Source organism: Plodia interpunctella, chromosome 19 (assembly GCF_027563975.2).
Source record: "Plodia interpunctella isolate USDA-ARS_2022_Savannah chromosome 19, ilPloInte3.2, whole genome shotgun sequence".
Lineage (NCBI taxonomy): Eukaryota > Metazoa > Arthropoda > Insecta > Lepidoptera > Pyralidae > Plodia > Plodia interpunctella.
The window spans coordinates 5,201,145-5,227,216 of NC_071312.1; the positions used below are offsets into that span (position 1 = coordinate 5,201,145).

Sequence of the window (26,072 nt, forward strand, 5' to 3'; positions counted from 1 at the left end):
TCTCGTGTGCTGCCGTATTCTTTTTTTCTTTTGCTTTTGAACTGGCTGGCCGGAAATCGGAAATTCGGCCTGAAATGTATGATTAAAAGTGTTCTTCGTTGGAAAATTCAATTTAATACATATTGAATTTTTTTATTTAGGACATACGTAGAAACCGCCATTTATCCATTTGATTTGAACATCAATTGTATTGTAATAAATAAATGTATTTTCTTGTGGTTTATTTCTTTTATTTATTTATTTAGTTAAAATAAAACGTGTTTTTTCCTTTTGTTGGTACTTGATTAATCTTTTTTTTAAATTTCCTTTTATAGGTAGCGTATTTATGTATTTAGTAAACAAAATACGTTGATAACATTTGTTTTACCCATATAAGTTCAGTAAGTACCAATAAATAAGCAGAACATCAAATAAAGAACACCAATATCTTACGTTCGTTCACAGCCTGTAAATTTTTTAATAAAAACACATCGCGAGGGCGTTCGTAAATTTATCGAATGAAACATGTCGTGCAATATTCTATTGTTCTTCATCGAGTTTCCTTGAAGATTTGGGAATGTAATTTAAAATATATATACATTTTCATTGATCACATGCCGATATGTATAACTAGAATATAATTTATTTATTGTTTTTAACTGTTTAAAAAAAAGAAATTATTTAGAATTCGTCCTTAACTTCTTCCGACAAAATATTTCATTAAAAAAATTTAAAAAAAATCTAAAAATTTAAATTGTTGTCACGGAAAATTTGGCATTTGATTTTTTATTTAATAAAAAAATAACACTGCAGTGACCAAAATAATGTAATTTCTATTAATTTACATAAAACAAAATTGATCGAATTGTTCAAATATTACTTGTAATGTAATTTACTAAAAAGGGAAAAGCCTTTCCTTTTAAATTGAACAATGGACACTATATAAGTTCTTTTCTTATTAATAAATATAGTATTTTTTTTAAATCACCATAATTGTCTCTTGCATCAATTTGTTTATCACTTAATAATTTTTCTTTATTTGTTTTTGTACTTAGACGTAAATTTCTCTCGCGCTATTTAAATAGTAATTGCCATTCATTCATATCATGTGTAGGAAGGTAGTATGAGCGAATGAATAAATCTACAAATTGAATTTAGAACGCGATTCGAACACACGTTTAACTTACGAAGTGCAATTCCGAAGCGCGTCCTAAACTCAAACGCCATAAAGTGTAATCGAATTCAGTTTAGTAGCGAGTAGAGGAGAAAAGAACATTGTCAACATCCGTGCCTTTTTGCACTTTTCAGTAATCTTTGCGTTTCCGAACGTAGGTACTTTGATGTGATAATGTTGCCATCAAATTTTTTAAGGTTGATTGGTAGAAAAGGGGGAGAACTTTGCTTAGGGTTGAAACTCCCCATGAAGTTAATTGTTGTTTTTGATCATTTGGTTATTTTAACCCCACAAAATGTATTAATATAGGTACCTAAACGAACGTGACAGTAAACATAATTTAAGGAATGTAATTAAAATGCTCATAAAATTAGCTCACCTCTTGCAAAATCACTTGATCTTGCCATTAATTAATATACGTAATATATTTCGATTTTATACCATCAAGGTTTATCGGATGACACATCAGGACCCTATGACACTTCAGGATTTGAAATCACTATATTATATTAATTTCCAATGTTGGTATTGGTATAGGAAATTTAACAGCACACAATTTTATAGGCATATAAATAGTATTTATTGAGATAATCGTGTATTTGCATAACCGTTATTTATATATGCTAATGGTGCTATAAACAAACAGTATTGGCTAATTACTGCTAACCCTTGATCCAAGGCTCTGAAGTTGACGCAAACGTCCAAACTTGAGCCATTACGACCACGTGACTCCATCCCATCACTCGCGTGCGTGTGTCGTTGTTTATTATTTTATATTATATATTTTTGTTTATTTACGTTTAAATACATTTACCTATATTTTCTAATACATTAGACATCGAATATACATAAATATTATAGGGAACTCCCTTTGGCACAAATGAATGTAATATAAGTACCGAAAGACAAAGACCAAGATTATTTATTTGCAATTAAATATAATTTTCTAACTTAATATTTGATTTTATTATCGAATATTGGTAACACCAAATGTGGTTTGTAAACAAGAAAAACGAATTACTCAGCCTTTTCACAGTCTATCTCTGCAAAGTTATAAATTCAAAATTTGAATTTTCGAATTCGGAACACGTTTCGCGCGTTCGCGGCACATTGCAGCCAGTTATTGCATAAAATAACAATAACACACATCCTCACCTCAGCATGAGGACACCACTACGGATTATTTGGCGCCATTATTTGGTGACATGTGGGATTTGTGGATGGTGATTAAATTAATTTTTCACTGTTATAGCCTTCATGAGAACATAAGTACTACACATACTCGTATCTCATTACATACATATTTGTATCTCTCATATCTGAGCGTTTTCCAAATACTTACTTAAAGTAAAAAATATGGTTTAGTTTAATATAGTTTTTGTTTATAAGCAACGTACATTTATTACATTTTTTTATCATTATTATCTTGACCTTGGGTTAGGTCAAGATATTTTTTATTTGTTTTTGTTGCACTTTTTGGAACCACTTTGCTTTCTTTGTTTAGTCTAATGGTTGACTACTAGAGAATGCCATATGGCGTTAAATTAATTTTTTTCACATTTTTTTCTTTAATTGTGTGCAATAAAGTTTTTAGATAAATAAAAATTTATTTTTTGTCGCACCCAAGTATAACTTTTTAATATTTTGAAAAAGTTAGGGCATATAAAATTATTCAAGGAATCACGGAAAAGGGGCAAGCTAACGAATCAGACAAGTAGATATTATGTGCCACAAAATCATTTATTAATTGTTATAAACCAACTAATTAAGTACTTACATACTTTTATCTTAGTGTCCGACACGCCTATTAGTTCTGTTGACTGTACACAACTTCGCGATTGATGTGTACAGTCACACGTATGTATTAGTCAATACATCAATTACACGAATTCATTGCAAATTCACCCTTATAACCATCACAAAGGAATCAATGCTGAATAACTTGTGCAGCTGAATAAGCATGCCTTAAGCTACTGTTACAGGGAAATGCAATTAGTTGGTAATTACTTTAGCAGGATAAGATAATTGCAAATATACAGATAACCCGACACCTTCGTAAGGCTAGACTAATTGGCACTTGAGATAGAGACGCCATCTTTGTTTAATTTTACCTGAGACCACAGTTTAGCTAGAATCTAGAAATGCACATGATGAAGCAACTCTGTGCATAATTAAAACATATCCGAAAATTTAACATTTATCTGAATAAGTAAGTAATTGAAATCTAATAATTGTTTATATTTTTTAAATTAGGTACAGTATTGACTGATTTTTAAAAAATTAAAGAAACCAGACAATTTCTCTTTTCAGACCAAATTTAAAATGATGCTGTTATTTTGTCACAAAAAAACTGTTGTTGAGGAAATGTAAGAGAAAACTTATTTAACACTAGATTATACTCTATCTGTCGTGATGTCTTCCAATATTTTGGTTGTTTTTGTCCTCTGATGCAAAAGTAGTTATAATTTTAATCCGTAATTTTCAGAGCATTTAAAAGAATAGGCAGGTATAAAATACGTTCAAAGGTGATAGCTGTGTAATAAAACGAAGCTTATTACCAGCCAGTGTTACCATACTAATAAATAAATTAAAACCAAAACCTAAAGTATCGATTTAATCGCACTTAAACTACAACCTTATGCAATAACTAACCAGTTTCTAGCCTTCGATTGTTAAATACACCAAGAACCATAGAGTAAGTGTATAGAGTTTCTAAAAGACAAAAAAATAATTTACATATAAGCATTAATTTACCCGTCACATTTTTTTGTGTGTTTATCCTCTCAACACATGAGTTTGTATATCAATCTAACTAATGTATAGAGTTTTCATAGACCAACACCTTTTTCATTTGCCTTGACGTTGATGTTGATGTCTGTTATACAGAAAACCATAAGTGTTGTGGTTTGTGGTGATCTGGCGCAAATTTACACATATTTAAGAAGTAAATTACATAAGAAATATAATAAAAAATTGCCAATTGTAGACTAGATTTAAGATTCATATTCATATTATTTATTCGCCACCCAATCATCTTAAAGTCATTATTTTATAAAATAATAATAGATCTTAAAATATCCATCATAGTGAACCTTAATTTTTTAATCCAATCAAGATGGCAAAAATTATACTTGCTTATACATGCATTATAAGTTTCTTGTAGTACACCTACCGACAATAGTGTTGTAATGGCGTTACGTCGTACAGTCGGGCACATAATCGCAGTCGAAGTGTGAAAGGTTACGCTCAGCCTGAATCATGGGAATTACTCGACTGTGATTGTACTTCACTGAGCATTGAATTATATGGATTTGTTGTTTTAGTTTGAATGCTCAGAATACTGAGCATTGGTAGTGCATCTCTGAATGATGCCCTTAATTGCCGTGATAACAATTTAAAAATACTTTTTGATTTTTGACATTGTTCATTTTCATTAGCAGGGCAACAAATGAAGAAATATATTAATTTGCTCAAATAAAATAGACTACATAAAAATAAAATGACTATATAGAATACACAATATTTAAAACTATAATTTAAATCCTGATTAGTAAGTACAAAATTCGTACCATCTCTAAAGAACCATGGGCCAATGTGGTTATAATAAAATTTGCAACATAACATTTGACCCTGGGACAAGTGTCAGTGGGACGAAAAGCCCCCTGACTCGTCATAAAGATCGGGTTTTTTTGACCGTTTCATAGAGCCATGTCTATTATAAATACCCGTGTTTTAATATTTATATTTAAAAAATTAGATGAACCCTAAATACGTTGAAAAGCATTTTGATCAAAATTGACTTCTAGATTGACAATATTTAAAAAACATATAACAAAAAGTTAATAAGTCGTATCCACAGCAAGTCGGCGGTAACTGGGGGTATAATCTTAGAGTTATTGTTTTTTCCGATGATAATAAGCGGTTGGTGTGGCGAGCGGGTCATTGATAGAAAATTATTGATTGTGGACCGCGGCCGAGCGATAATGCTCTTGTTGCCTTCTGACGTCCTGGTACCACGGGAAGGAGATTGGAATTTAAATTTGCAATCTATACATATATATAATAAAACTATGTCTCTACATAGGGGAGAGACAAAAACAATTATGGGGAGTTTTTATGGAACTAATAAAAGCCAAATTTTTGTTTTAATTTTTGTCTGTCTATATGTTAGTTCGCGCATCACGCAAAATCTACTGCTGCTTAGAACCCGAGATATTGAATAATAAGTTACGAGCGGACGCAAACGCAAATATGCGGGCCGCGGTTGGTTTGTGGAATACATTCTGATGACTTTTGATTTGATCTGTATTAGATTGGCAAATGGAAATAATTTAAAATCGCGACACATTTTGATAAAGCTTATTACAAAAGGTAGTTTTTCTTTGGAAAAAGAAATTCATTGTTTTCAAAAAAAATTGAGGAATGCTTTCTTTATTTTTTTTCCGGGGGAAGATCAGTCCAATGATAACACTTTTGCTCTCTTCTGACATCCTAGTACAATAACATTTAAATGTACCTATCTCAATCTCACTTATTCAGATGGAGGCTATTCTCAGATATGTTGTGAACTATATATTGTGGGTATGGCAGTTGACCATAATCAACAGGTAATACAGCCTAATCAGCAATCTGGGCGATAATTGCAGCAATAATCCGGCGTGTATAACTTGCATTACTCTACACTCAGTTCTGTGAGTTCACAGATCCAATTTAGGCGTATAATGGTACAAGAGCAAAATGATAAACCCTCGTAAAATGGAGCGCAGAATGGTAAAATAGTAAAATTATGAAAGTTTAAAGGCCAATGACATTGACCTTTGACCTTTCATTTTGTTATTAGGGTACTGGGAGCTTAATTCTATCCAGCTCAACCTTCAGGAAAAACTGAAATTATTTTTTATACTGATTTGCATACTATTTTTAATAAATATAGGATACTTAATTTGATATTTTTACTTTAATATTACATTCTCTGCAACCAGACGGTATGGACTGACTATACAAACTCCTAACCCTACATCGCAAACAAGAAACTTTGCAACAGTTGCATTGCTAATCGATTATAATCGAGTTGTCATCGATATTTCCCGCAATCGATCGAAGGGCGTATAAAGGGACCGATTACAGGTGAACGTACTAAAGGTGTGTGCCACATGCCTACTTGTCTTTAGCACCTGTATCGGAGAATTCTTATACCTTCAGACTAGCCTGTGTCTCGTGGTTTCACTCGCCTCCGTATATTTGGGGGTTGTCTGTAGAACAGTAAGAATAAGAATTAATTTTATTCAACTCAAATACAAATACATATATTATTACGAGTATAAATTTGTATATTCTTTGATTGTATGATTCTCTGAGATAGAAATAAACTTGTATTTCAGGGAGTAGTGAGCATAATGAGGTTATTTTTCACAAGGTACGTTTTTTATACAAACTAAAATCAACAAGGTTTCTAATATGTTTTAGAAACATAGATACTTTACACCAATATTATAACACTATATAGTGCAAAAATATGACCAAACCATGCTTCCAAAATATTGGCATATCTGAATCGTGTATTTCATTTTAGGACGTTATATCTCGATGTATCAAATAAAAATATATATAGAAACTGCGTTATTGTGCACTTTTTTGGGAAACTTATTAAAGTATTTGTTCTAAAATGTTTATCTTTTTATATATTTATCGTATTTTTTAAATATTTTTTTATCAAATTATGCGTTAAACATAGTGTGTTTGAAAATAAGAAAAAGCATGAGTGACATGTATAACCAAACCATTTAAATATTATGTTTGTTTGTCTTCCTTTACCGCCAAAATTAAGGCAATGAATTGTTGTGATTATGGGACAGTTGGATGGCTGTAGAGTAATATATATGCGATACATTGGAACACGTGCAAATCTGCGGTAACAGCTACTAAATATATATGGAATATACATAGATATCTACTTAATTATTATGGATTAGTAGATATACACTTTGTTGCGAATTTTCTGTGATAAATTAATTAATTTAAAACTACTGTCAGCTATTTAGAAACTATAAATTCATCCCGCAATTCTAAAGAACTATTATTTAATCCGAACTATCAGCAAAAACTAATCAGTTCCCGCGAAGCGCGCAAAACGCACAATTTCATCACTCAATCTTGGAAAGTGCGTCGTAAAGGTGCTTGCACACTGATATTTTTACTCTGAAAACGTCCATAATGCTCGCGCCGGGGCTATAGTCGTAAAATAATATTCCTTAATACATTATAATAGTCGCCATGGCGCGGATAATGTTCGTAAGTATTGGAATTACAGGGCGGCGGGTTCGGGCCTTATATCGACTAATGTTTGGTCCAAATGATAAGAGGATGCGAATTTAATTTTCGTATTTATGGTAATAACATTTTTGTTGCTGCTTTATTTATGAGCTATAGATATGAATATAGCAGATACAATAGAAATTTAGGATAACATATTTCAAAAAGAAAATTATTTAATAACCTCAAACTCCGTTAGGTTGCACTTTACCGTAACAATGAAGTACAACTTGATGTACAAATATGTAGGTACATATTTTTAACAAAGGAAAAAATAAAATTATTTATATTTTTGAACAGACAGCCTCATTGGCATGCTCACATCGGTAATGTGGATGTAGAGGATGATTTTATTGATAATACCTTCTGTTCTATTGTCTTCAGTTTCTTTCGGGGTTGTGTGTCTTCTATTTATTACTCGTACTTCTGATAAAACTTCAAATGAAAATTAATTTTCAGCAGCTACAAAATAAAATGTCGTAGTGTTTTAAAAAAATCATTGATCGTAAGGCAGTTATGTGGGACGGTCACTCTAGACATGGACCCCAAACACATATCGGATCTCATCGCGCCGTGTGATTGGTTGCGGGTGGCGAAATTGTCCGATGATGATTCGATTCATTTCGATGACAGATTATTTCAAATTTAGAATCGGAGTCACTGACACCGTGCGCCATTCCGTAAGGAAGTAATACTGCGTCATACACACGTAGAAAATAACGTTATTTTCCTAACGTTAGTACGTCTACGTAGACGTACAATGAAAAAGTTATCTTGAATCGTTGAGTCCATAGCCAAAATCTTTTATATACTTAGGACTTAAAAATGTTACGACAAGAATATTTGACCCGGCTGCAATCAAAATTGGAAAATTTCAAAAATCATTTGTAAATATAATTTTTTTGACAGCGGCGACTCCTTCAACCTTTCAGATATCCTTGTCAATCTCGTAATATACAGATTGACCTAGAGCGGGACCAGCCACAACCCAGTGATCAAAAATTGGAAACTTTAAAGTTTCAAATTTTTGATCACCGGGTCAAGTATCACAGAATCTACATGCGCAACGTCCTTTAATTGTTATGGTTGACGCTCATGAATGCTCATTTAACTTAGTCGGTATATCTATATGAACGCGGCGAAAGAATATATCGAAAATGCCTACAGAAAGCATAGCAGACTGACATTTTAAATAACATAACATCGGACATAATTATGAAACAGATCGGCCATAAAAACCACATAAACTAAACACAACACACAACCAAATGGCTTTTTGTATAAATATTGACTTTTATCTAATCTATAACAAATCGAAGAAAACGCCACTTAAAGCGGCTCGGGCGAAAGGTCTGATTAGCATAACAATCTCGGGGCATAAAGTTAAGATTGGACTAATTAAGTATATTGTATGGCGTGTTCGTTTATCCCGCGATACTGGACACGATATAAATATGGCGAAATCTGATACATACTAAATAAATTCTTATAAATTCAACTTAACAATATGAATAAGGACAAAAGGTTTTTTGAGATGCACACTCGGCACAGTTATTTGGGTAACTTCTTATAATGAATGTACTTTAATTTATACTTAGTAATTATTAACATTTAAATTAGACGAATAATAAATTGTAGCTTAAAAGTTATTTTCACACTTCGATAGTGTGAAAATAAAAAGTCCAATTTTGATATGTAAATTATGCATACTTTAGTAAGAAACTCACTCAGGCGAAGCCGCAGGCTAAAATTTACATCTAGTCTAGAGTTCTATTGTTTCATACTAGTATGAAATCTCAAATTATAAAGTATTAAGTAAATGAGAATTAGACGTTGTTTCAATTCGATAATGTTCTTAGAAAATAAATCATCAATCAATAAAGATCAATATCAATAAAATCAGTGTTGATCGGCCATTTAAATTGGTAGTCTCCGCGGCTAACTAAGAAAGATGTCAAGACCAAGAAATGATTTACCGCAACAAGGATAAACAAATAAACATCGCGTTCTGCGACCCAGCGTGAATCCGAACGTAACGTATATGCATCGTTCTACCGGTCGGCAGGCGGGGAGCGCGCCATTTCTCATACATTTTTGACAGATAACCTCAAAATTATAACTTACATAGTGACAATTAAATCTACCATACAATTTAGTGCGCAAAGTTAATTTTAATATCACGTTTCGTTTTCATTAACACTTGCAGATTATTTATTTTCAATTTCGGAAATTTTTAAGCATTTTTTTCGGACAATAAAGTCGAAATTCGAAAGTTCGAAATCGTGATTTGTATGGTGGTATATCGGAACAATTTTAACAGCGATTGCTTCGATTTATCAAAAACTTTTTACCTTTTAAGTTATTTTGAATAATTTGTGAATGGGAGCGCTATCTGCTAGCTGTTATTTATTGTTCCGATGTTTTAATAATTAATGGTTATAATTGTTTTACTCGTGCTTTTAACTTTTCGTTTTTATTGAATTTAAAGTATTGAATGTCGTAGGTAATTACTGAACGATCGTTAATTGGGCTTTATGTCGTTTTAATGTTAATTTACGAAGTGGAATCTATGTCCAAGGATGTTGGGTATGTAGATATATAATTAGTAAATGTGATTACGTCTGATACTCAGATGTTATTAACTTATCCTTTCAAATAATTTTCGTCGCATAGTTTGGTTAATATTTCTAGACATAGACCTTACTTAGTTACTAGACCTTACCTTACTATAGGTATTTATTGTAATAATCTAGGCATCTACTTTTGGTAGTTGTTTTTTTACATTTCTCTTTAAATATTGGCATATTAAATAAAATTAACAAAAGTAGAGTATATAAGTGCACCAAAATTGTAAAACGATCCATTTTGAATTATATGGAGAGTCATGTCGAAGTGCATACTCTGCTTTTCACTTCGATTGCTAGGAAATCGACAAAAATAGGTAGGCACTTATGTATTTTATCTTGCCCAATTAAATTACTTATAAAAACCGATTAGACGTAGATTTTACCTTTTTAACTCTAGAGTATTTTATTTTGTCTTTGTCTTATTTTGCTCTCTTGAACAAAAAATAAATTTAGATATGAAGATGTTACCTCATACATAGCTACAGCTTAAAATCTAGTTTTAGTCGGCTTATAACCAATCATAATGTCAAACTTTTGGAGCACGTGACTGTAAAAAAGTTTTGACCTCATATCAGAATAACAAGATGATATCCAAGATTTATCTTGACCACATTAATACTATTTTATTTTATGTAATTCTGCCCTTGCTGTCCAAAACCCTAGGCTGCGTTTAACAAAGCATCTTAAGCTATGGAGATGACAAAAATATAAGTTCCCAATAAAATGTTCGAACCTGCGACCAGCCCCCTACGGTCAAGCGATTTGTAACCACCGGTCCACTGGTCCATAACTCACAGCACGATAATAAAATTATTTATTCAATAAAACAAATAGGCTTTAATAAAGTGTGAGTTTTGTCGCCATTGCCTTGTACGAGGTAATGGCCTACATAAATAAACCTACAAAATCACCAGAGAACAGAAGAATAACTTCAAATTTTGATGTTACTGGCAGCTCTAAATAAAGAAACATGTAGGTATCTTCTATTTTATAGAAAAGCAATTTATCTAGGTAAATATCACCCAATTCGTATATAGGAGATATTTTAAGGGTCTTGAGACTTGGAGAGAAGACTTGAAGTAGAAGAGAAGACGGACTTGTAGAGTGACTGGCGACTTTTAACAGCTAGTTTCACAATAAATCGGACTAAGTATAAGTAAAATTTAATGTTTTGTCTCTTTACATGAAAATACAAGACTATCCGTTTCCGTTCACTAGTTGTGAAAAGACAGTCAAAAAGAATTAACTTTTACTAGGTATTTCATAGTTTCAGAAGCGTAAGCAAAAAATATTCTATTTTTTTGTGCGCTAGAGTGAAATGATAAATCTGCGTTTTCTTTAATTGTATTATAAATGAGAATATGCATTTGACTTAATTCTTTTACCAAAATTCACACGCACAATTTTAAACTTTAGCTCAATAGCTTAGCTGTCTTTTTTGAATAGCAAGACATGGATTGAATGCCTTGTACAATATTTGAAATGTCGTATGAAAATAGTTAATAGTTGAAGTACTTTACACGGTCATGAACAACTTCAACTTCGTCGTAATGTCTACAAGTCAGTAAATGGTCTAATAGCTACATAGCCAAGGACGAATTCTTCCTTTTAAAAGTCTGACTGTGAATACCTAAACACCTAATAATATCTAAGTATACATAATGAGTACAAATAAATTCAGGAAATGAGTTCCCTTCCTAAAAAGGAAAATTCATATCATTCGTTCCTATTGCAATAGCAAAACAAATTTAGTTGAAAATCCGTTTTCTGTTCTTTTTCCCGTTTCCAGTGAGCGATTTACTCGGTTACTATGGCGTCGGGGCTCAAGTCCACCTTTCATCCTCGGTTAGGTTACATTCGTAGCTGTGACGCTCCGATGTCGCTCCATGTCGCCAGGTTGGCGAAAAAAATCTACCATTACATTTTGAAGATATGGTTATGTTTTTACAGCCGGCTGCCTGCCTGACGTCAACCTACGTCTAACCTAAAATTACAAGTAGCACAAAATACTAAATAAAAGTGACTAACACGAAAAACCCTTAGAAAGTAGGTTCAAACAAATGTACCCCAATCGAGATGATAATGAAATGGCGACCTAATAAAGGCGGCAACAGACGGGCACTGAGCGCCTTTTAATTCTTACACCCCATTTGTTGAGCGCTGCAGTCTGTGCAATCTCGGCTTCAAAAACTTGTGGAGTCTCTGCTGAGGAAATTTTTTACAGCAAACATCACATTGACTAAAATGTTTATTGCAAATTCGCCGCTATTATCACCGCACAAAGAAACATGTAGTGTAAACTTGACTATGCAATATGCAATGGAATCAAATGTATCTCTAATATTTTTTACAAAATAAAAAATACATATATGTAGCTTTCAAACCTCTTTAGTTATTATAACAAGCCAACCCAACAAGTCTATCTTACAATGTTATATCTTTTGCTACTAACAAGCGGATTGAATGAAGGATACGTTCAAACCAATTTGTAAGTTAAAAACCTATTTATTTTCCTAATATGTGACATTTAAATGTGGTCCTCTGCTCCAGTGGTTAACTGAATAAACTTCAAGAAACTACCTCTGATTGACGTGTGTGCGATAGAGCCCATATCTGAATAAATACATTATTTATATCATCTTTGGAATAGATCACGGTCATTATATATTTAACAAGGAAGATATCTAGTGAAATTATAACCAAATAGTAAAACTAACGATACTAATGAATGCATCTGCTATCAAATTATTTTGATAATAACAAGTTAGCAACTATCATTATTAATAACTATATCAATGTTTATCCGATCCGGTCGGAGGAACTTAGGGTATTTGAGAGACATTGGATGGAGAAGACCAAAGGAAGGGACACGTGGAAAGCGAGTGGGGGGGGGCTTTTGCCCAGCAATGGAGACATGCTATAGCTAAGAAAAAAAAAATAATATTAAGTATTTCTAAGTTATGATTCTAATGTTAAGAAAATTTTAATTATCAAATAAAGGCAACTCCACTCCACTCCAGTTCCGAATGTTTTCCTAATTCAGTCCCGGCGCCTTTTCATTTGTGCTCAATTGCCCTGCATCCCTTTCGCGCATTTCTTTTATTCTTTTTATTTCCTTTCGAGACATGTCGCTGTTACACTAGGGTAATTATGAAAAAAAAAAAAGCTTTGTGTTCTACCGGCATTCTAGAAAAGGATCGGATACTCAATTTGACATCAATTATGGTGCAATTATTATGGTTGTAAAATTGATGCCATTTGTCATTTTGTATCGATCGCTATGACAAATTGCCGGAACGATGATCAATTACAAGACACCATGAAATATCAAACAGTACTTAAAACACATTGAAGTCTATAAACATAAGCAGTTATACTGGAAACACTTAACACAATAAAAATGTTGATGAGATTACTCATATTCTCTCATACTCATATTCTCGTCTTGAATTTATGACATTGACAAACCGTACGAATTTAAGTATCAATGTTTGTTGCCAGCTACGGATCGTAGTTATTGTGCAATTCAAATAAAAGCATTAAATAGGAACATTATGACCATCTGTATGTCTGTTGCTACTCAGATTTTTATACGCGTTTTTTGAGTTCTGCACTTTGAACTTTTTAAATTAACAATTAGTTGTTAGGTAGTTTTAAATTAATCAACGTTTTGCGTAGAAAACGCGCTCGTGTCAATATTGCTTAAAATTTATTTTCCAGTAGGTTGTGTTTGACAATCGAAAAGTGACTGTAAATTTTCACGACGTTGAAGTACCTCCTAAAAACCTCCCTCCTACTCCTACACCTACAATGCAAACGCATAGTTTCAAACAACATATGCAAAAACCAAAATAGGTTATACGAGTCACATCCGAGCTCATGCCAGGAACTGACAAGGTGTCGCAGTCGACGGACACGGCTTAGAAGACATCGTCATCATGATATTTGAGACTTGTAATAGTTACTTACCTGGCTATCATTCGTTTACGCGCTGGATTTACATCGTGGACTTATTAGCGAAGTCACTAACCACTAATTATAACAAACCAGGAAATGAGAGCTGAGCTAACTACACCACAATGTCAACACAGCGGTTGGGAAACTATGGGAAACCGCGCAATCCCGACTGCGGTGATGACACTAATGCTGCATACTTAGTTAGGAGATTAGCTTGTTGAGGACTGACGGAGACAGTGAACTCTCATCGGCTGTCACGCCCCGAACCCCAAGGGCCGCGTAAAAAGACTCTTTAAATTTTAAGGATACGGCTGTGCTTTAAGTGAAGCCGCCTGTCTAACTTAAATCTTTGGGAATATCATCTATCAAGGCAATTCCTTCTTTGGTCGTCTTGATTTCCACTAAGGTATATAGAATGGAGTTATCCGATTATAAGGCGGGAATCACACGCCATAATGTGCTAAAAAAAGTAAGCTTTCTAAAACATGCAATTTCCGTTATTTTAAAATTTGCGCTGACTCACAAAAATTGAACTTTGACACACAAATAAACACACCGTTACACATGAATGGTGCATTAAATGGTTTCAATGGCCGGTTCCCACGATTCAGCGGTTGTCCCGAGCAGAGACAAGACGACCATTGGCCAAATTAATTTCTATGGGGCAATTAAATTGTCAGATATGTAGGAACACTGGTTACCTTGTTAGTTACTATTGCTTAGATATGAATGTCATTTCATACGGAAGTGGCTTTGTTGACATTTAAAGCGTTCTGCTAATATTATAAATGCGATATATGTGTGTGTGTGTGTATGTTTGTTACTCTTTCACGCAAAATCTACTGGACAGATTGTTGTGAAATTTGGTATATTGGTAAAAATATACATAAAGGGTACTTTCATCCAGAAATACTCACAGGAGAAAGAGTAACAAACCGACACACACACACATATTTTTGCATTTGCATATATCTAAGTTTGATGTAATTAATGATTTACAAGAAATTAGTTAGTTCTTACTACACGAGGAAGGATATCCAAAATTCCGAAATTTCTACGAAAGCGAAGCATGTCATAAAGTAATAATGACGTACTAATGTTTTACTTAGTAGGTAGTTCCGTCTGTCTGTCTCCACCCAGAGTCGACTCCCAACGAGGGAACTCCTCTACGGTTAACTGCACGGACGTGATTTTTTAACAAGATCTTCCAGGAAACAATAAAAGTAAGCGTTATAAGTGAAATGCTGGTAAAACATTTATAAAAATAAAACAATAAGTAATATTATATTCAATCAAAACAAACACCTTTCTTTAACAGACAATACCAAAAATGAGTGAAAAAATAATTGCATTAGCCTTATCTGTAGGTCGCAAGTTGTGTTCCCGTGCTGCCACATAAACTACCCGATGGCTCAGTAAATAACACAACAATAGAGTGATAAGTCCGTCAAGGTTCGATGCTCGGACACTTGCAGCCATAATTTAGAAGCGGCGCAACTCACATCGGATTCTCTAGGTTTTATTTTGAAAAAGTAGCAACTAGGTGAAATCAATGTGATTCATTTCTAAAGTTTCTATGCCATAAATGGAAAATAAAAAAACACCTTTTGTTAAAATTTCATGTGCGTTCAAGTGTCTACGTATTATAGTTTTAAATATAGCCTTCTTACGGAGCGACAGATAGCGGAGGCAATGGTCCCTTTTTGCCCTACCTGTATGGAACCCTAAAAATATTACCATACTGATTTCATGCTGAGGGCATAAGAAAAACATAGAACGAAGCAGCTCAATCAAGAAAACAGGTTAATAAAATCTTTTTTCTCATAGGCGATGTCCTAGTAATTTCTCTATTTCACCAATAAATAAATAAATAAATGTATGGACAAATCACATAGATTACTTCTATAATAATAAGCCTGCTATGAATAGCAAACGTGATTCTTTGCTCTATATACCCCGTAGATATAAGATTGATAAAGACGTTAAACTGTATTTCTATATAATTTTTCAAGAAAACTGCCGCCATTGTCAAGTGATATTGATGTAAGCTTAAAGCCCTGATTGACACATTTCAAAACTTATGTATTTTTTAAGTAGCGTTACAAATTGAAATTCATTACAAATTAGGCCCTGGCTGTGCGATTAAAGTCCGATAAATGGAAATTATTATTAACTATTTATTCAAATACCAAAGAAATTTTGTTTCTTTCTTTAAAACAAGGCTCTCGGCCTTCTCGAGCTAGTCCGAGATCCAACGATCAAACTGTCGTATAACATTTTATCTTTATTTAAAAACGATAATAAATTCTTTTTTATTCTCAATTAAGTTGAAGTCCGAGAAGGCAAAATCGACAGCATTTTTATACTGAGAGATGTGCCCACATTTGGAAGAAAATCGCTCCATATCTTAGAGTTGAGACTTTTTTCTATAAATAAAGACCGTCTTTGCCTGACTAATTGTGAAGTATTTACGATCGCTCAGTAAACTGAAGGAATCAAGGGCCAATTGAACATAGTGGGCTTTTTTGACTTGGCCCTTTATTTATGACGCCTGTACTTTCGAAGTCCTTTTAAGGTTAATGCACATACAACTTAAAAACTTTAATGGGAAGGGAAATTGCGGTCATAAGTAGGAAGAATGAAACTATAGCTCTGAAGAATAATAGCAGCATAGAATTTCGCCAATTTTTTTTATTATTAATTCAAATTGATGCGCTTAAGTGCGTTTGACCTAAATCTAGCCTGTAGACAACAAAGATGAGGTAAATATTAGGTCAAATACTTATTCTCTCTTGCCTTGAAGGTCCCTAAATTATAAGATTCGGGAAATAATGATGCGGGAACAAAATTCCAAATAAATACTTCAAACCCAGCAGTGGGACTCAATATACCAGCTAGTTCAAAATTAAATTTCACAAGAGAACAAAAATATTAGAAAATAAATAGATATGTATAAAATTGATTTAGATTAGAATGACACAGGATAGTTTAAAATGAGATACGAACACGACTTTATATGGTAATGACATTAAAAAGAAAAACTGATTTCATGTGTTAAGAATGATATGCTTGCCAATTTTATAACAAATAAGGATGCAGAAGATCATGGGTTCCGACGCTCTATGGCTGCGGAAGACACCGAGACAACGCTCGGATGACGGAGAGATTGTTTAAAAATAAAAACTGGCATAAATTTTGGAAATTAAGCCTTTCACAGTCGATATGAAAAATATTCAAAATTCCAGATTTAAAGGCTAACGAGCGATCGACGTGTTCCTGCAGTTCGCTTTTTCGGCAGTCGGCTCATTTCCAAAGGGCCTTCATCCATATTGATTCTGAACAAGAAATGAGACACGACATTTCGGATGCAATCGACACCAGCGTGTATATAGGTGGTATCTAAGTACCTATACTTCGTTTAAAAAAAAAATAAACAACGATTTATTGATTAACAGACTTGAAAGAATCTTAAATTCATAATTAGAACTAATCCATTCCAGAAGAAGAAAAAAAACTATTTTGTCTTACGTCGAAAATAACTTAATTATATATAAGTATAGCACCACTTCCGTGATATTTACATTTTGCGAAGGCATGATATCTCGTAGCACTCATACATAATACCAAAAGAGCAAAAGTACAGACTTTAGTCTCATAACGAAATGGATGGAATGCCAAAACAGTATTATAATTTGCCAGCGCTGAGTCGAATTAACTTTTCGTGTTTATTTCTTACTTCTGTTACCTTTTAAATCACTATCAAAGGATCATTCGGTGTTCAAAATAAGTCATTTGTATAATCGTGTTCATCGTAAATATGCAAAATCACTGACTTACTTATTATTATAACGGCGGTTGGTATAGTCCTAAACATTTTGTGAGATGAATTTAGTTGACTTGAATAATACCTATCTAACACCAGTGTTAGCAAGTGAGTTTGTATATTTTTTGTAATGGAAAAGGCAAAAGCAAGCCACAACAATAATATTGCCGTAAAGTCGCGTGTGTGTGTTACATTCCACTTAATGTCCACGCCCTTAGCCATGAGGAATATGACTATAAGGAATCAGGGGAAATATGCATCGGAAACCACTTTTGGGATCATGCGCCCTACTATACAATTATGGTTTCTCCGAGACGGTCCCCGGCCATTCTGATAATATTTCAAATGACACGGTTGCCGCCAATTCGCATCATAATTTGACGTCGTATGAGCACAGATTATACAGAACAGAACATTAGTGGCGACATACAATGACAGACGTCTGATTCAATCGATGATTGATAGCAATCGATTCGAAATTTAAAAGCAGATTTTAGGTTAAATATTATTTGCACCGTGGTGCGTCAGATAGTCCAAAATATGCCTTGAATTAGTCACTTTTTGACGTGGCGAGTAATATATGTATGAATAATAATGATCTTTTTGATTTCTTTACTTTCTGACAACAAATAAACTGATGATTATAATTTTACCTTTTTTTTTCTGACACTTACCAGCGACTTATTAGTGACTCTATAGGGTCACTGACAGCCTTGACAGCTGATTGGCAACAACAACATTTCAACAATTTGTTGACTAGCCGGACATCTTGTTTCAGCCGGGATAATATTTAAGTGAACAGATTATAATTTTTAAGTGAACACTAGCTTTTGGGGCGTCTTAGCCGATGATGATGAGAGGGTCGATAAATAATGGATTCCAGTTACTTAAAAATATTTGTCTTTATTTGTTTTACTTAGATGTCAGGAATATAATGGAAAGAGAGCGTCAAAAAGAAATAGGACGATAATCGCATGGAATTTTTATTTGAATTATAACCTTACTTTGATTCTGTATTCGAGAATCATTTATACCTATCCATTATATTGAAAATGATTGACTGAGTCGGTCATAATCCTGGACAGGTCTGAAGAAAAACCACATTCATATTAATGATCAATGAGCACAAGAACTAGAATATTTTAGATTTTTAATTAGGCTAGGCATCTGTTTTTATCATGTCTCTTGCTAGATTCCGCTCTGCGAGGGATAAATAATGGGAAGGCTTAAGTTCTGCATTCATTGTATTATGTGTAATATTATTTTTTGTCGAATAAAGTAACAGTGAAAATAGTAAAGGTCTTATCTTCGATAATTATCAAAGTGAGCCACTTTAATAGTATAGTAAAAAAATGTAAAAGCATTGGAAATATAAAAATATTCGGATTATATTATGGACAAGGATAATTTTCTTTTATAGATAGATAGGTAGGTGAACTCTTCATTACTCTATGTACAAAAGAAACATAAATTAGAACTAGATATTCCAACATAACTGAGCGCAAAGACGGACTTATCGAAAAAGCTATTTATTTCACCAGCCTTTGGGTGGAAAGAAAACCAGAGATGTATTATGTGTTAAGAACCAATAAACACAGAGTATTAAAATATAAATATCTGACCAAGCATCGACAATTGGCAAGCAAATACGTTACATAATTTCTTCAAATCGATATCCTAGAATACTGGCAATGTTGTAGCTCGAAGCCCGCATCTCGAGTCCATACTGGGAGTAAAAAGCGCCGGCCGCGGAATCCTACTCTAATAACGAACCATATAGGACTGGCCACTTTTTACTCGATTCAAACGAAAATCGAACAGCAAGGTATTATTGATAGCAGGTGACAATGTGATAATTTTAGTATTAGAGAATATATTCGCGCGTAAAATCGATAACTTTTTCTTTTATTGATACTGACCACTTTAACTTTTTATTTAAATCTTTTTACATTCCTTCCTAAAAATACTTACATGTTTGTTTGACATAAATATAATAGCAATAGTTATGTTACATGTCATTTGTTATATACTAGACGAACTTAGTTTTTTTATTATGTTAGATATTGACTGTTGTGAAATTCCCAAGAGGATAAAGTTCCGGAGCATTATCTTCATAATTAACAATAATTACTAAACGGCTTAACTAAAAACCTTTACCGAAAATACATTTTATTCCCGTAGCAGCCACGACATACAGTCGCTATGTCGAAAGAATTTACTTTTTCTTTTTACCGGGACATATTCCTCGGAATCTATATGCTCAAAGGCTTTAACACTTCCATAGTATTACAACAAGAATCCTAACACTAACCTTCTTTAGACGTAGATACATTTCCAGTTCTTTTCAAAGTGACGGACCCACATCCCAAGAGGGAAAGGGCAAGGTGAGGGAAAAGTTCTTATATGGCGCAAACATTCTACGCTTATTTTTTTTAAACTTGGTTGTCGATTTTGACATTATAAATGCTTCATGGAGTAGCGATCCGAGGTATCATCAATCTTTAAGCTAATAAACCGTCTTGATGTTTTTCGTACTAAAAATATAGATCCTATTTTTTTATTTAATTATAGAAAGTATTAAGAGACAATTAAATAGTTTGAAAAATCCTATACCATGCCCTGCATGCAACTGACTTCGTAACCCACTGAAAAATGACACGAATCAAGCTAATCAAATGTCAAAAGCTAATCTGTTACAAGCAACTTACCGGTAGTAGGGGAATGGCTGAGGTACATGTAGGTCCATGGGCATGGAGGCATGCGCGTGCGCATGTCCGTACTCATGCTGCATCATGCCGTGCATGCCGTGGCCGAGCACAGCCGCCCAGTGCGACGGCGCGAAGCCGCCTGGGTGCTCCATTCTCGAATGTTCACTCACTGTTCCATTTTCAAATGTTTTTTTTTACTTTTTATTTTAATTCAAAACATCGTATTTTCTTCTTTTTTAAGTTTTATTTGTCGCCTTTATATAAAATTTCACAGTCAATTCTCTATGCACATTGTATAAATAATAGAATTCACTGGGAAAAAATAACAAAATAGTAAGTTACTGTGACACAGAACTAAAAGTCGTAAACGTTTTAACACATGGCAAAGGGAATGTACTTTTATATATTCTTACTGTAATACTTTACATGCAGGTACATATCTTGTACTTCAATATAATTCTAAATATTCATTATTTTTTTGGTTTTATAGCACTAGATACTGATCTAGTAGTAAAATCTAGGTATTGTTTATTTTGCAAATTGCCTAATAACTTCAGCACGACCAAATAAAAACAACTATAAAATATCAATTATTAAGCAGATTACACCATCATAAAATAAAATTTACGAAGCAACTTCAAGCTAACTAATGGTCGTATAAAAAGGACATAAACAATATGTAATGCTACTAGTTTTGATAAGGTTGAACCTATTGACACTGTAAGTGCTTAACCTGCAATGCAATCGCAATAAGTACTTCAAGGCTTTATAGCAATCCTAATTATGTAATTATCTATAATTCTATATTATTCTAAGTACTTTATATCATATACTTTTGCAATTTGATAAAAATACACTGAGTCATTTTTTGTTCACCTGACGAAATCTCTGTAGTCCAAATTTAAAGGTAAATTGACTAATAAAGGCCTCACAGATAACCTAGTCAAATTTTTTACATTTCGGACCGAAACAAATGATTTATTTTTGGTCGAAATTAAATCTTCGGTGATAAACATTTTTTACAAAGAAAACCCATTTTTATTGTCGCCTAAAATTTATGCTTTTATTATTTTTGACTGTTGATCGTCTTATACATTATATTTTCATTCAAAGCAACATTTATATTGAAAAAAAAACTAAGCAATAAATACTAATTACGTAATGTAACATCGTTTCAAAATTTCAGAAAAAATATTGTTATGTTTACAAATAAAGGTAAGTTACTTACACCTATATCAATCTTTCACATTTTTCCCAGAAGTTAACTGGTAAAGAATGCTTTTATTAAGCCTGCCATTTTGGTAAATAAAGTTTGAATAAATAAATTCCTACCAAACATCAAAATAATTGAAAGCCTACTAGAATTTCCGAGAAATATCAGCGCTCGTACGCAGCCTGCCGCAGCTTTCCCGACACCCGATATACCGGCGACTGCGCAACCATTGTTTTCTCGTATATAATCGGCAGTTCGGCACCTATTAGTGAACACGATAGTGTTTGCACACCAAAGTATTTATTGCGTTAGTGTTTTGTTAACCTCAACTACAGGTTTTTGGTGTTTGTCCAGTAATAACATATGTTTGGATTGCCGCAAGTCACCGCCGCGACATCGTACGACTTTTTCGGGTTTATGATAAAATAAATAGATTTTGAGTATTCAACACGCTTGTGAGGCAATGGGAAAACATTTGGACTTGTTAGACGATTTAGTGACATTTGAGTTGAGTTGTTGATACTGCTGTATCGGTGGCGTTTTATTGGTCTTCACAAATATGATTTGCCGCATTGCGATTTGCAGAGAAGAAGTTATAAAAACATTTTCAGCACGTGTGTATTTTAGTAAAATATTTAAAATAAAGCATCCCTCATATTGTACAAAAATCTTTTTCAATCTAGTATGCTGATAATAATCGCCACGATAATTTCCAGAAAAACTTTAGTAGGCATCGGGAAAAATGAAGCAACTTTACGATCTGTGTCACACATACCACTGAGCACTATCATAACAGCCACGAAATCCACAAAAGTCACATGTATCTATGCACAGTCATCAATCACACGGCCTACCGCAGTCACTGGCACGTCAGAAAAAAAAACTAAAGCGCGCGAAAGAAACGTTCCCGCGTGTCACGCGCTCGTGCACTATTTACATGCATTTTGGTAAAAGACGGCCCGTGGTGGAAACACGTGTGCCGAGTCTGTCGGTCCAGCGGTCATTGAGGATCTGCTATCAAACTATACGGAGCGGTGGATGTGTGCGCGGAACCGGCCCAGCATACGAAACAAGCGAGCTGCGCCTCTCGCCCGCACTGTCGAATACTGAACCACTGAACGTCACGTCCCGTGTAATTGGGTTAGGTTTACGTGACGACGGGCGAGTCACGTCCCGTAGGTAACGTGTTGCGGGGGTGTGACCTAATTACTTTCGCTAAGATCGAAGAAAAAGCTAATAATTCGCACTTTTTGGGCTCGACTGTCGGTGTAGTTGAATTAATAGTATAGTTGGTATATGGGTGGTTTTGTAACAACAACAATTTCTTCAAACTATATACTTACATTGTTTAATACTAGTTCAGCAAATGAGAAACGGCATATTTACGCCTTTTATCGGACTTTAAAATGCGAATTTTCAATTAGGCGCTACACCCCCCGAGCGGAGATTTAACGACGCATTTTGCAATTTCACGCGTAAGTTTTTTAATCACAAAATTAACACTAGAGTAAAATAGCATTACGATTGGTCCCACGGTTATGTGTTCACCTCCGACCCAACCTCAAAGCCATTTTAACTTTTATAACTGTCATAGCAATATTAAACTGCGGGTATGGCCGACCAGCTTGCGTGGAGCTGCCGGGCCGTTCTGAGCTAGTACAACATCTGACGCGAGAGGGGCAATGTGTCCAGTCCTTAGAATAATGTTAGGCTGGCCAGCCGAACTGTAATTGCTTGAAGTAACGACAGACACAGGTGTGAATGCCGCCTAACGGTGTTTCCGAGCCGTCATTGAAATCTTTGTCTCTACAAAACATTGTTAGAAATGGTCCACACTTATTAGTCACGCCGTAATCTTAATATCTCGCTCATAAAGATCGGAATTGCGTAAATTCTTGGATAGTTTTGTCCAAAATGAATATGCATATGCTAGTTTTTGCAATAATATAATTTAATGAGTCTAGACATAACCATTGCTGTTGACATATCGTTTTAAATGTAAATTTACTTTTATCATTAATGCATCTGAATCGCTTACAAGCAGATGCGAACAGGCGGACAGTGGAACGGCATTTTTGAGAGCAAAACAAACTTAATCAAACATTTCTTGAATTGAAGACATTTTTGAGAGGACTTGTACTGTTGTATGTATTTCATTAAACATGCTTTTGTCTTACAAATTGGCTTAACTGACACGAAATGGTTTCGAGAAACTTTTTACAATTAAAGTTCCAGTGACTGTAAGGTGTTATGACGATTGAAAAAATGTGTGTGGTCAGCATTCGTGACTATATGTATAAATGAATACAACTTGTAAAGTTGCACTATATTTTTATTCTAATACAGCCAAGTGAGTCATCCTAATTTATCAATAAACATATAACTTGATATAGGACTAGAAAATACAAAATAAGATTATAAAAAATATCATTAAAATTGTAGATTTTATGCGTCTTACAACAAGAAGATTCCAAATAATGTCTAAAGTTTAAAGTTCGTCGCCTCTTCGCGTGCTTCCGGAGCTGTGACGGCCCAAAGCCCAGGGTTATCGTATAAAAAAGCTTCTCACCAATTACTTATTTATGTAGTAAAAAGGGTCTTGATCATTGAATGTGTTTGATCTTTTATGTACAGACCGCAGACCAATCCCACAGCATCTTGGTAACAGCTGGCAGAAAGTTGGTCTGTCGTTGGTCTATTGTGGATCGCGTTTGTAAGAAGAGTGTTCGTTCATTCCTGGTCACATTAGAAATTAAAATTAGATTGAATTTGAATGTATCATTTAATTGATTGAATATCTATTGAAATTTTATTTCATTATGTTTATCATTCCAATTATAACCAACATAGGTGTAAATATATATATACACAAATATATCAACAACCATTTGCTTCCGGTGAAGGAAAAACATCGTGAGGAAACCTGCACACTTGTTAATTATTAACTTGTGTGTGAAATGGAGAAAGCAATGGCAAACCACTCCATTAATAACGCCAAGAAAGTTGTTACGTGTGTTTCATTCCATGTAATGACCACGACCCTCAGTCATGAGGAATGACTATGAAGAAGATAAACACGAAAGTCTGTCTGTCACGCTTTCACACACGGCTAAACCGCTGGGCCAACTTTGATGAAATTTGGAAAGCATGCAATTTGTTACCCTGGGTCAAATATAGGATACTGCGGGCAATACTTAGGAACACAGGAAAAAGATAACGTATAGTCAGTTATTATAGCTTACAGAACTAAAATAGTAATTTGACGACCTCGGTGGCGCAGTGGTAAAGTGCTTCCCTCTGAACCGAGAGGTCCCGGGTTCGATCCCCGGTCGGGTCATGATGGAAAATGATCTTTTTCTGATTGGCCCGGGTCTTGGATGTTTATCTATATATGTATTTGTTATAAAATATAGTATCGTTGAGTTAGTATCCCGTAACACAAGTCTCGAACTTACTTTGGGGCTAGCTCAATCTGTGTGATTTGTCCTAATATATTTATTTATTAATTGGTTCCGACACCCTTTATCCATGGTCATGCATACATTGAACAAATTTACTTTTTTTATTTCTTACGCGAAAACATAAATATGTAGGGTTAAGCTACCAATTTAAAATGGCCTCGCATTCGTTGGCGTGCTGGAAAACTTTGTTTGGAATAGAGGGGTCTACTTTATCTGGGCGGATTATTGTGGTTACTGCCTCAAAAGGATGTAAGCATGATTTACTGCGTTAAGAAGTGAAGTGTCACTCCCCTTTAAGTGATATTTTCATTACGCAGTTTTCTATAGTTAAATTGCATTAAAAAAATCTCCAAAGATTTATGAACTGTGACCTCATTTTTTAATTATTTCCTATACGATAGTACCGAAAGGGCGAGCAACTTCAATAAATTCATTTTTATACTGATTCTTTATTAAAAATAAATTAATTATTTTATAATATTGATAATCATGGAAAAAAAAATATTATCTGAAAGTGATTTTCTAAGATAAATCTATCAAAATTACTAATTTCCTACACCGACATACATTTTGAAGTTAAACTTTTAAAACATCAAACAACGAGCGATTAAAAAATTCATATCTCTCAGTTTTCCTACGAGCGTGTAACCGAAACGGGTGTATATCGAGAGTGGCGTTCTAAATTTGAAAGTCGGGCGGCGATTGGCTCGCGGGCACGCCGGGGGCGTTGGGCGCGTCAGATCAGCCAATGGGCGTGGCTGTGCATCCAAGGTGTGAATTGTGACCAACTGATAGTTTGAGATAGTAATAAATTAGTT

The 26,072-nt window shown here is 34.0% G+C and overlaps 1 protein-coding gene across 3 annotated transcripts in view; it reads right to left on the reverse strand.

Annotated features, from left to right (window-relative positions):
* The window catches only part of trh (trachealess), a 149,688-nt gene extending 126,906 nt beyond the window's left edge, over positions 1 to 22,782 (reverse strand). For 2 of the 3 annotated variants that reach the window (XM_053760087.1, XM_053760085.2), the window contains exons 1-2: positions 22,569 to 22,781; positions 20,581 to 20,892 (exon numbers count right to left, since the gene is read on the reverse strand). In XM_053760087.1, coding sequence (XP_053616062.1) covers positions 20,581 to 20,732 — 152 coding nt within the window. In that variant the 5' untranslated portion in view covers positions 20,733 to 20,892; positions 22,569 to 22,781. Of the gene's footprint in view, positions 1 to 20,580; positions 20,893 to 22,568 lie in introns of all 3 variants that reach the window. The other variant, XM_053760086.2, reaches the window with a different exon arrangement.
* Positions 22,783 to 26,072: the final 3,290 nt, after the last annotated feature.